At 45.5% G+C, this 11290-nt stretch overlaps 1 protein-coding gene across 1 annotated transcript in view; it reads right to left on the reverse strand.

Moving 5' to 3' along the window:
- Positions 1-344: 344 nt before the first annotated feature.
- kaznb (kazrin, periplakin interacting protein b) overlaps positions 345-11290 on the reverse strand; it is a gene marked incomplete at its 5' end in the record, with an annotated part of 125205 nt that continues 114259 nt past the window's right edge. Inside the window, 6 exon segments of the mRNA XM_084167022.1 lie at positions 345-2092; positions 2853-2986; positions 3181-3361; positions 3867-4037; positions 7075-7211; positions 10742-10936. Of these exon segments, the coding sequence (XP_084023148.1) occupies positions 1919-2092; positions 2853-2986; positions 3181-3361; positions 3867-4037; positions 7075-7211; positions 10742-10936 (992 nt within the window). The 3' untranslated portion in view covers positions 345-1918.

Genomic DNA, 11290 nt, shown 5'->3' on the forward strand with positions numbered 1-11290 from the left:
AAGAACAGATTAGACATGGAACAGAAGAACGCCACATGGATACTTGGTTGCTGGTTTTATTTTAAAATAAGATTTTATTTCAATCATTTATCATGTTCATTTTTACCCTTGAAGTTACTTCTTGTTCTTTAAATAAAATACTTAATAATAGATTTACTCTTTTATGCAACATCTCCTAAATTACAAAACATTAAACAGATTATTATCATAATCACAAATGTAAGAAATGAGGAGGGTTGTAAGGTAAAGAGCAAAACAACAAAAATAACAAAAAACTTTCATTGCGTCCAGAATGATGCAAGAGAATGAAAAATGGGAATGTGTTTTGTTTCGGGGGGGGGGGGGGGGGGGGGGGGGGGGGGGGGATAGGGAATACAAACAACAGAGAATGCTTGAGGTTGTTATTTTCACTGCTAACTAATGGATTCCTAACCAAAGCAGCACAGGTAATCATGCAGGGGTTTTAGTGCACAGTCCTATGCTTACCGTTGGCACGTTAGATAGTTGTCAACTCAATAAAGACAAAAGCAATCTTACAAGGCAGTGCTAACAGTGACACACATCTACTCTGACTCTGTTTTATCAAAGACCAAACTTGCACCTTTGGCAATTTAAAATGCATTCAAACAGTGTGTATGTGAGTGTGTGTGTGTGTATATGAGTCAGAAACATGTAATTATTTAGTGTGCAAAACATTTTTTCACTTCATGTTGTAAAACCATTGTTTTGGCACCTTATTTTGGTTTTCAGCGTTCAGTCTAAGAAATGTATATGGTTCGATCTAACACCGGCTGGGCAGGGTACTGTAAGTCTTTAACAATTGATATCTGAAACATTCAGCTATCGGTAGAACAGAGCAGGAGGCCAACACAAACAAACACATATTAATAATCTACCTAGCTAGCATTCCCATTCCCATACCCCTAAACCTATATCTATACAAACCCACTCTGGCACTCACAGCATCATCCTATTTAATGCTATCCTATTCGTCGATGCTGCCCAGTGGGCTATTTAAACATATTGTTCCTCCCCTATTGTCCAATATCACAGAATAAGCAATAAGGCCTGCTCCCCCCAGCTGTAGTAGGTTCACTCATTCTACAGTGGCACAACAAAAGGCTGGTCAAACTCCTTACTGTCGCTGTATAGTGGGACGTTTCTGAAAAAGCGGACTAACTGGTCCACTGTGAACTACAATATCAAATGTCCTTATGATTGTCATATTATTACTATTTAGTTTCAGTTACACTGTCAGAAACATGTTTTTTTCCATAGACCTCAATGTTTGTTGATTACTAAATGATACCAGTTGTCCATTATACATCGGTTCAGGGGAGGGTTAGTTGTTGTTAGTAGTATGTTTAGTCTTCAGTTACAATGTGGAGGGTATTCCTCATTCATATTTTCATGAGAATGTAAGGAATGGGCCAAATAAGACTGGGATGGGAGAATTCGAAATAAAAAAGTCCAAAAGTAACTATAAAATAAAACCGTTATCAGACAAAAGACATTTACAAACACTAGGTGCACAATTACTCCTATTTACATATGCACAGCTGTCCTTCAAGTCTCCAGTTATAAAAAAGAAACATATATTAAGACAAATAAAAGATAACACAGCATAAACATGTCAACACATAATAATCCCATCTATATATTTATATGCATGTAAACATATATACATATGCATACATGTACATCTATAAATATATATTTAATTTACATAGATACATTTTTGAGGATAATGTACATTATCTGGGGTCTTTCTTGTCTCTCAGGTCTTTCTTTTGGGAACACAAGGCAACACACCCGCACATACACACACACACACACACACACACACGTGGAGGCACACACATACACAAACACATCCGCATGCACACAACCAGACCCACACAGAAATCCACACACACCATCACCAGTCGGCATCCTCCTCTATGTAATAATCAGGGGTGGATGTACCATCAAACAGGCCCGGGTCCATTGACTTGCGCTGCTTTCCCCGAGCAAACACCCGGGACAGGGAGCCCAGACTCATCTTCTCCTTCTTCTTCGTCTTACGCTTCTGGTCCTCCAGGTCCTCCATAGACTAGGCCAGGAGAAGGAGATGGCAAGAGGAGAGAGAGAGGGAGGGCAGGAGGAAGGAGAGAGAGGGAGGGCAGGATGAGAGAGAGAGGGAGGGCAGGAGGAGAGAGCGATGGAGGGCAGGAGGAGTGAGCGAGGGAGGGCAGGAGGAAGGCGAGAGAGGGAGGGCAGGAGGAAAGAGCGAGGGAGGGCAGGAGGAAGGAGAGAGAGGGAGGGCAGGAGGAGAGAGAGAGGGAGGGCAGGAGGAGAGAGAGAGGGAGGGCAGGAGGAGAGAGAGAGAGGGAGGGCAGTAGGAAGGAGAGAGAGGGAGGGCAGGAAGAAGAGAGATAGGGAGGGCAGGAGGTGAGAGAGAGGGAGGGCAGGAGGAGAGAGAGAGAGGGAGGGCAGGAGGAGAGAGAGAGGGAGGGCAGGAGGAGAGAGAGAGAGAGGGAGGGCAGGAGGAGAGAGAGAGGGAGGGCAGGAGGAGAGAGAGAGGGCAGGAGGAAAGAAAGAGGGGGCAGAGGGGAGTAGGAAAGAGATAAAGAGAGAGGGCAGAGGACACAGACATTCAGGTTAGTAAATGAACCAGGAGATTCTCTCACAAACAACTTGCAGATTAAATCACAGAACTACAGTGAACCAATACTTTAACAGAACTAAACCAAGGGAAAGAGCAGGCAGAGTAAAGACAGACAGACAGACAGAACAGAGAGGAGTACATAAAGGTACTTATAGAGAATTGTGGAGGTGTGATTACTTGGTCGGGGAGGCCAGGCAGCTCTTACATTGCAGAGGGAGTGGGTCCGGTGGCGGGGGGAGTTGATGTCACTTGGGGTGGACGACCGATCCCCGTCAGCCGCCGACGCGTCCGAGATAATGGAGGGCTGGCGGGAGTGACAGGGACTCACCCTGACCACAGCTAGAGAGGAGACACACACATTAGACTCACTGACTCCTCAATACAGTAATGGTTGTGCTGTTTGTGTGTGTGAGAAAGAGAGAGAGAGAGAGAGAGAGAGAGAGAGAGAGAGAGAGAGAGAGAGAGAGAGAGAGAGAGAGAGAGAGAGAGAGAGAGAGAGACAAACAGAGACAGAGACAGACAGGTGAGCCTACCCTGGCGGTCCACTGTGTGTCCGTGGTAGAGGGTCTGTTGGCTCTGGCGGATGGCAGCGGTGAGGGGCAGGTCTCCCTGCATCGCCCACTCCTGACTGCCGTTCACCACCGGCTCTGAGGGCATGGCCAGGGAGTGGCGCTTCGGCACATCCTTAGTCAACGTGGCCAGGGACTGTTTCGCCTGGCATAAATACACACATAGGGCGGTAAGATACAGTGGTACAGACACGCACATACGTGCATGGAGACATGTAGGCACTATGATGCACAATACACACACACGCACATAGGAACACTGCCACACGTGTCTCTGTCTGTGAGCACTTGACAGAGACAGAGATACGGTCTTCTAGCTCTGATAAATCTTATCAGCCGCTGCTGCGGGTAGTGAGGAGCTAGCTTAGCCCTATAGAGGTGGTGGGCTGGCTGTTGACTGGCAGCAGAGAGGAATTAAGGACATGGAGTGAATAATGAGGCCATCTCTCAGTCAACAGGCTCTCTAAGGAGCTCCGCAACCAGGCAGAAAATGCATGAATTCCATTACAGAGCAAAGCACAGCGTGTGTGTGTCAGTGCATATCAGTGTGTGCGTGTCACATTGTGTGTGTGTGTGTCTGTGTGTGAGTGTACATGCGTGCGTGCGTGTGTGTGCGTGTGTGTATGTGCGTGGGTGTGTGTGTGTCTCACCATAGTGAGCTCAGCCTCGAGCTCTTTGATGCGGTTCTCCTTCATATCCATGTGAGAGCGCAGGATGCAGGCCTGCTCTGTGGCCTCTTTGGTCTGCCTCCTCAGATCCCATTTCTCCCTCTCCAGCAGGTCCTTCTCCTTAGCCAGGGCCTTCACAGCATCCTCACTCTCCTACAGTAGAGCACACAGATACTGTCAATCTTCACAGCATAGTGCTGCCTTAAACCAGTGTGTGAGCACATGTCTGCTCAATGAATCTCAGTTATATTAGGTCAAAATACTTGTGTTTCTGTATGTATAGTTGTTGAGTGAATGTACCTTACGGTGCTGGTCCTAGTTGAGTGTAAATGTACCTTTCAGTGTTGGTCCTAGTTGAGTGTAATGTACCTTACGGTGCTGGTCCTAGTTGAGTGTAAATGTACCTTTCAGTGTTGGTCCTAGTTGAGTGTAATGTACCTTACGGTGCTGGTCCTAGTTGAGTGTAATGTACCTTACGGTGCTGGTCCTAGTTGAGTGTAATGTACCTTTCAGTGCTGTTCCTAGTTGAGTGTAATGTACCTTACGGTGTTGGTCCTAGTTGAGTGTAATGTACCTTACAGTGCTGGTCCTAGTTGAGTGTAATGTACCTTACAGTGCTGGTCCTAGTTGAGTGTAATGTACCTTACAGTGCTGGTCCTAGTTGAGTGTAATGTACCTTACGGTGCTGGTCCTAGTTGAGTGTAAATGTACCTTTCAGTGTTGGTCCTAGTTGAGTGTAATGTACCTTACGGTGCTGGTCCTAGTTGAGTGTAATGTACCTTACAGTGCTGGTCCTAGTTGAGTGTAATGTACCTTACAGTGCTGGTCCTAGTTGAGTGTAATGTACCTTACGGTGCTGGTCCTAGTTGAGTGTAATGTACCTTTCAGTGCTGGTCCTAGTTGAGTGTAATGTACCTTACAGTGCTGGTCCTAGTTGAGTGTAATGTACCTTACGGTGCTGGTCCTAGTTGAGTGTAATGTACCTTTCAGTGCTGGTCCTAGTTGAGTGTAATGTACCTTTCGGTGTTGGTCCTAGTTGAGTGTAATGTACCTTACGGTGCTGGTCCTAGTTGAGTGTAATGTACCTTATGGTGCTGGTCCTAGTTGAGTGTAATGTACCTTACAGTGCTGGTCCTAGTTGAGTGTAATGTACCTTACGGTGCTGGTCCTAGTTGAGTGTAATGTACCTTACAGTGCTGGTCCTAGTTGAGTGTAATGTACCTTACAGTGCTGGTCCTAGTTGAGTGTAATGTACCTTACAGTGCTGGTCCTAGTTGAGTGTAATGTACCTTACAGTGCTGGTCATAGTTGAGTGTAATGTACCTTACAGTGCTGGTCCTAGTTGAGTGTAATGTACCTTACAGTGCTGGTCCTAGTTGAGTGTAATGTACCTTACGGTGCTGGTCCTAGTTGAGTGTAATGTACCTTACAGTGCTGGTCATAGTTGAGTGTAATGTACCTTTCGGTGCTGGTCATGATTGAGTGTAATGTACACTACCGTTCAAAAGTTTGGGGTCACTTAGAAATGTCCTTGTTTTCGCAAGAAAAGCAATTTTTTTGTCCATTAAAATAACATCAAATTGATCAGAAATACAGTGTAGACATTGTTAATGTTGTAAATGGCTATTGTAGCTGGAAACGGCTGTTCTTTAATGGAATACTGTATCTACATAGGCGTACAGAGGCCCAATATCAGCAACCATCAGTCCTGTGTTCCAATGGCACGTTGTGTTTGCTAATCCAAGTTTATCATTTTAAAAGGCTAATTGATCATTAGAAAACCCTTTTGCAATTATGTTAGCACAGCTGAAACTGTTGTGCTGATTAAAGAAGCAATAAAACTGGCCTTCTTGAGACTAGTTGAGTATCTGGAGCGTCAGCAATTGTGGGTTCAATTACAGGCTCAAAATGGCCAGAAACAAATAACTTTCTTCTGAAACTCGTCAGTCTATTCTTGTTCTGAGAAATGAAGGCTATACCATACGAGAATTTGCCAAGAAACTGAAGATCTCGTACAACGCTGTGTACTACTCCCTTCACAGAACAGCGCAAACTGTCTCTAACCAGAATAGAAAGAGGAGTGGGAGGCCCCGGTGCACAACTGAGCAAGAGGACAAATACATTAGAGTGTCTAGTTTGAGAAACAGACGCCTCACAGGTCCTCAACTAGCAGCTTCATTAAATAGTACCCGCAAAACACCAGTCTCAACGTCAACAGTGAAGAGGCGACTCCGGGATGCTGACCTTCTAGGCAGAGTTGCAAAGAAAAAGCCATATCTCAGACTGGCCAATAAAAAGAAAAGATTAAGACGGGCAAAAGAACACAGACACTGGATAGAGGAATATTGGAAAAAAGTGTTATGGACAGACGAATAGAAGTTTGAGGTGTTCGGATCACAAATAAGAACATTTGTGAGATGCAGACCAAATGAAAAGATGCTGGAGGAGTGCTTGATGCCATCTGTCAAGCATGGTATGGTGGAGGCAATGTGATGGTCTGGGGGTGCTTTGGTGGTGGTAAAGTGGGAGATTTGTACAGGGTAAAAGGGATCTTGAAGAAGGAAGGTTATCACTCCATTTTGCAATGCCATGCCATACCCTGTGGACGGCACTTGATTGGAGCCAATTTCCTCCTACAACAGGACAATGACCCAAAGCACAGCTCCAAACTATGCAAGAACTATTTAGGGAAGAAGCAGTCAGCTGGTATTCTGTCTATAATGGAGTGGCCAGCACAGTCACCGGATCTCAACACTATTGAGCTGTTGTGGGAGCAGCTTGACCGTATGGTACGTAAGAAGTGCCCATCAAGCCAATCCAACTTGTGGGAGGTGCTTCAGGAGACATGGGGTGAAATCTCTTCAGATTACCTCAACAAATTGACAACTAGAATGCCAAAGGTCTGCAAGGCTGTAATTGCTGCAAATGAAGGATTCTTTGACGAAAGCAAAGTTTGAAGGACACAATTATTATTTCTACTAAAAATCATTATTTCTAACCTTGTCAATGACTACATTTCCTATGCATTCTGCTGTATTTCCTATTCAAACTAATTTCATGTATGTTTTCATAGAAAACAAGGACATTTCTAAGTGACCCCAAACTTTTGAACGGTAGTGTACCTTACGGTGCTGGTCGTAGTTGAGTGTAATGTACCTTACGGTGCTGGTCGTAGTTGAATGTAATGTACCTTACGGTGCTGGTCGTAGTTGCGTATGAAGTCTCGGAGCTGCTCCTCCCGGCTCTCCAGTGTGGTGTACAGCTGCTGCATCTGGTTCACCAGGTCTGCCTTCTCCACCTTCAGACGCTTACGGTCAGACTTCATAGCTGTTGGACACACACACACACACACACACACACACACACACACACACACACACACGCACACAAACAAACAAATCAAGACTAAAGGCTTTGACCAAAGGTTGGGTCAAATATGCAGTTACAGTGCATTCAGAAAGTATTCAGAACCCTTCACTTTTTCCACATTTTGTTACGTTACAGCCTTATTCTAAAATTGATTAAATACTATTTTTTTACTCATCAATCTACACACAATACCCATAATGACAAAGCGAAAACAGGTTTTTAGTCATTTTGGCAAATGTATTAAAAATTAAAAACAGAAATACCTTATTTACATAAGTTTCAGACCCTTTGCTATGAGACTCGAAATTGAGCTCAGGTGCATCCTGTTTCCATTGATCATGGTTAAGATGTTTCTACAACTTGATTCCACCTGTGGTAAATTCAATTAATTGGACATGATTTGGAATGGCACACACCTGTCTATATAATGTCCCACAGTTGACAGTGCATGTCAGAGCAAAAACCAAGCCATGAGGTCGAAGGAATTGTCCGTAGAGCTCCGAGACAGGATTGTGTCGAGGCACAACATTTCTAGCATTGAAGGTCCCCAATAATACAGTGGCCTTCATTCTTAAATGGAAGAAGTTTGGAACCACCAAGACTCTTCCTAGAGCTGGCCGCCCGGCCAAACTGAGCAATCTGGGGAGAAGGGCCTTGGTCAGGGAGGTGACCAAGAACCAGATGGTCACTCTGGCAGAGCTCCACAGTTCCTCTGTGGCGATGGGAGAACCTTCCAGAAGGACAGCCATCTCTGCAGCGCTCCACCAATCAGGCCTTTATGGTAGAGTGGCCAGACGGAAGCCACTCCTCAGTAAAATGCACATGACAGCCCACTTGGAGTTTGCCAAAAGGCACCTAAAGGACTCTCAGACCATGAAAAAGAAGATTCTCTGATCTGATTAAACCAAAATTGAACTCTTTGGCCTGAATGCCAAGCGTCACGTCTGGAGGAAACCTGGCACCATCCCATGGTTGTGGCAGCATCATGCTGTGGGGATATTTTTCAGCGGCAGGGACTGGGAGACTAGTCAGGCTTGAGGGAAAGATGAACAGTGCAAAGTACAGAGAGATCCTTGATGAAAACCTGCTCCAGGGCGCTCAGGACCTCAGACTGGGGCGAAGGTTCACCTTCCAACAGGAAAACGACCCTAACCAAACAGCCAAGACAACGCAGGAATGGCTTCGGGACAAGTCTCTGAATGTCCTTGAGTGGCCCAGCCAGAGGCCGGATTTGAACCCGATCTAACATCTCTGGAGAGACCTGAAAATAGCTGTGCAGAGACGCTCCCCATCCAACCTGACAGAGCTTGAGAGGATCTGCAGAGAGGAATGAGAGAAACACCCCAAAAACAGGTGTGCCAAGCTTGTAGCATCGTACCCAAGAAGACTCGAGGCTGAAATCACTGCCTAAGGTGCTTCAACAAAGGACTGAGTAAAGGGTCTGAATACTTATGTAAATGTGATATTTCAGTGTTTTATTTTGAATACATTTGCATTTCTAAAACCTGTTTTTGCTTTGTCATTATGGGGTATTGTGTGTAGATTGATGTGGGGAAAAAACTATTTAATACATTTTAGAATAAGGCCGTAATGTGACAAAATGTGACAAAAAGTCAACGGGTCTGAATACTTTCCGAATGCACTGTATATTGAATTGCCACAAGATGGCACTGTGACATATTGTAAAATCCTAGGAAGAGCAACATTGTTTTTACATAGAAGCACCATGGAGTAAATGATGTAATGATCTAAGATCAGTAGCAGATAGGCACTTAGTCACGTAACCACACAGACTGATGTGGGGACTATATTCACCAATCCTCCCCTAAATATGCTTGGCATAATGGCATTTGCTACCCAGACAGCATGTTTAGAACAGCCAACTTCCAGGGTCGAAGCTTGCTTTTCAGTAGAGACCATAACTCATAAGCTGTATTTGTAGGACAGGAATCTAGAGAAAGCTTTGACAGGCAGAGTAAGATTGTGACTCATGAACAGTATTCCTAAAGCTCTCTATTCAAGAAAAAGGAGAAGCTGTTCTCTCCATAACCGCAACACAGATGTCATTAATTGAGGCTTAAGCATTCCCAATATACATGTTCTGCCATAACTCTCCTCACTCAACATTTAAACCTGTTCTTCAACAGTTACACGATACCTCTACAGTTATGAGCACGCTACCTGCCACCTGTTGCTCCCTGAGTGGAAGAGAGGAAGATAGAGGAGGGGAGGAGGGATAGATGGGGGGAGGTTAGAGAGATAGCTTTTGTCTTCTTTACGTTTTCATGCTCCCACCATTCTACATACAGCCAGTCTGCCTCAGCAGGGGATAACTTTGTTAACTTTGCTCTCTTTGGGTTAAAGAAGCAAGTAAATATTTATCTGTAAAATATTGCTTTGGGAGTAGGGGTAAGAGGGGTTGCGAACCACACTTGGCCACAGTGTGATGACAAGTTGTCTCCTCTCAACACCACATCCTCTACATAGCATTCCACTCCAAGCCAAAAGCATACACTGTATCATAAAGCAATGCCTGTGTGCTACCATTTATGGAACTCAACCTTACAAGAACTGAGCCTAGACTAGAGCCAAGTGGACTGATGAACAGATCTCATAACTGACACTGTGGAAGGACAGAACAGGCAGAAGGTATTGACTTATCTACGTCTCCCTCACACACACACCATGACTGATAGGAGATTTGGAGATGACAGATAAGATTTCTACACCACACAGTTAGTATATAGATAAACATATGGGCCATACCACACAATTAGGTCAGATTAAATTGACTGATCGATATGTTGAGTGATAAACTGATGTTATCTCTACTGAGATGAAGTGGGTTTGACTGAGCTGTGTGAGAAACATATGGGGCTTAAGTGGGTGTGCCAGGGCTCAGACAGCTGTGTAGTATATTTGGACTCAGGTAAGACAGTAGTAGGACTCAGGTAGGACAGTAGGGTATGACTCAGGTAGGACAGTAGTGGGACTCAGGTAGGACAGTAGGGTAGGACACAGGTAGGACAGTAGGGTAGGACTCAGGTAGGACAGTAGTGGGACTCAGGTAGGACAGTAGGGTAGGACACAGGTAGGACAGTAGGGTAGGACTCAGGTAGGACAGTAGTAGGACTCAGGTAGGACAGTAGAGTAGGACTCAGGTAGGACAGTAGGATAGGACTCAGGTAGGACTCAGGTAGGACAGTAGGGTAGGACTCAGGTAGGACAGTAGTGGGACTCAGGTAGGACAGTAGGGTAGGACACAGGTAGGACAGTAGGGTAGGACTCAGGTAGGACAGTAGAGTAGGACTCAGGTAGGACAGTAGGATAGGACTCAGGTAGGACTCAGGTAGGACAGTAGGGTAGGACTCAGGTAGGACTCAGGAAGGACAGTAGGGTAGGACTCAGGAAGGACAGTAGGGTAGGACTCAGGTAGGACAGTAGGGTAGGACAGGGTAGTAGGTGAGCACTACGGGGGTCATCCTGACCTTGTAAAGCCTCCTTGGCACGGTCCAGCTCCTGCTCCTTGTCTCCCAGCTGCACACGCAGCTCAGTGGCAGAAAGGAGGTGGGAGGAGCAGCCCTGGCCCTGGGTCTCCTCCAAGTCCTTACTCAACATGTCCTTCATCTGCCTCAACAGGTGCACCTCCTTCTGCAGCTGGGCCACCTCCTCTCGCAGCAACACTACGGAGGAACAGAGGAGAGAGAGAGAGAGGTTAGAAGAAGAATATACCTATTTGTCCATTCCTTACAGTCCACAGAAATCTCTTTCTGCTTTTAACCCAACCCCTCGAGGTGAGGAATGGAGAGAATGAAGTGAAAGAATAAGGAACGGAGAAGGGGTGGGGAAGGATGAGTGGAGAGGAGAATAAGGAACGGAGAAGGGGTGGGGAAGGATGAGTGGAGAGGAGAATAAGGAACGAAGAAGGGCTGGGGAAGGATGAGTGGAGAGGAGAATAAGGAACGGAGAAGGGGTGGGGAAGGATGAGTGGAGAGGAGAATAAGGAACGGAGAAGGGGTGGGGAAGGATGAGTGGAG

This window comes from Coregonus lavaretus, assembly GCF_964263955.1.
Source record: "Coregonus lavaretus genome assembly, chromosome: 8".
NCBI classification, from domain to species: Eukaryota; Metazoa; Chordata; class Actinopteri; order Salmoniformes; family Salmonidae; genus Coregonus; species Coregonus lavaretus.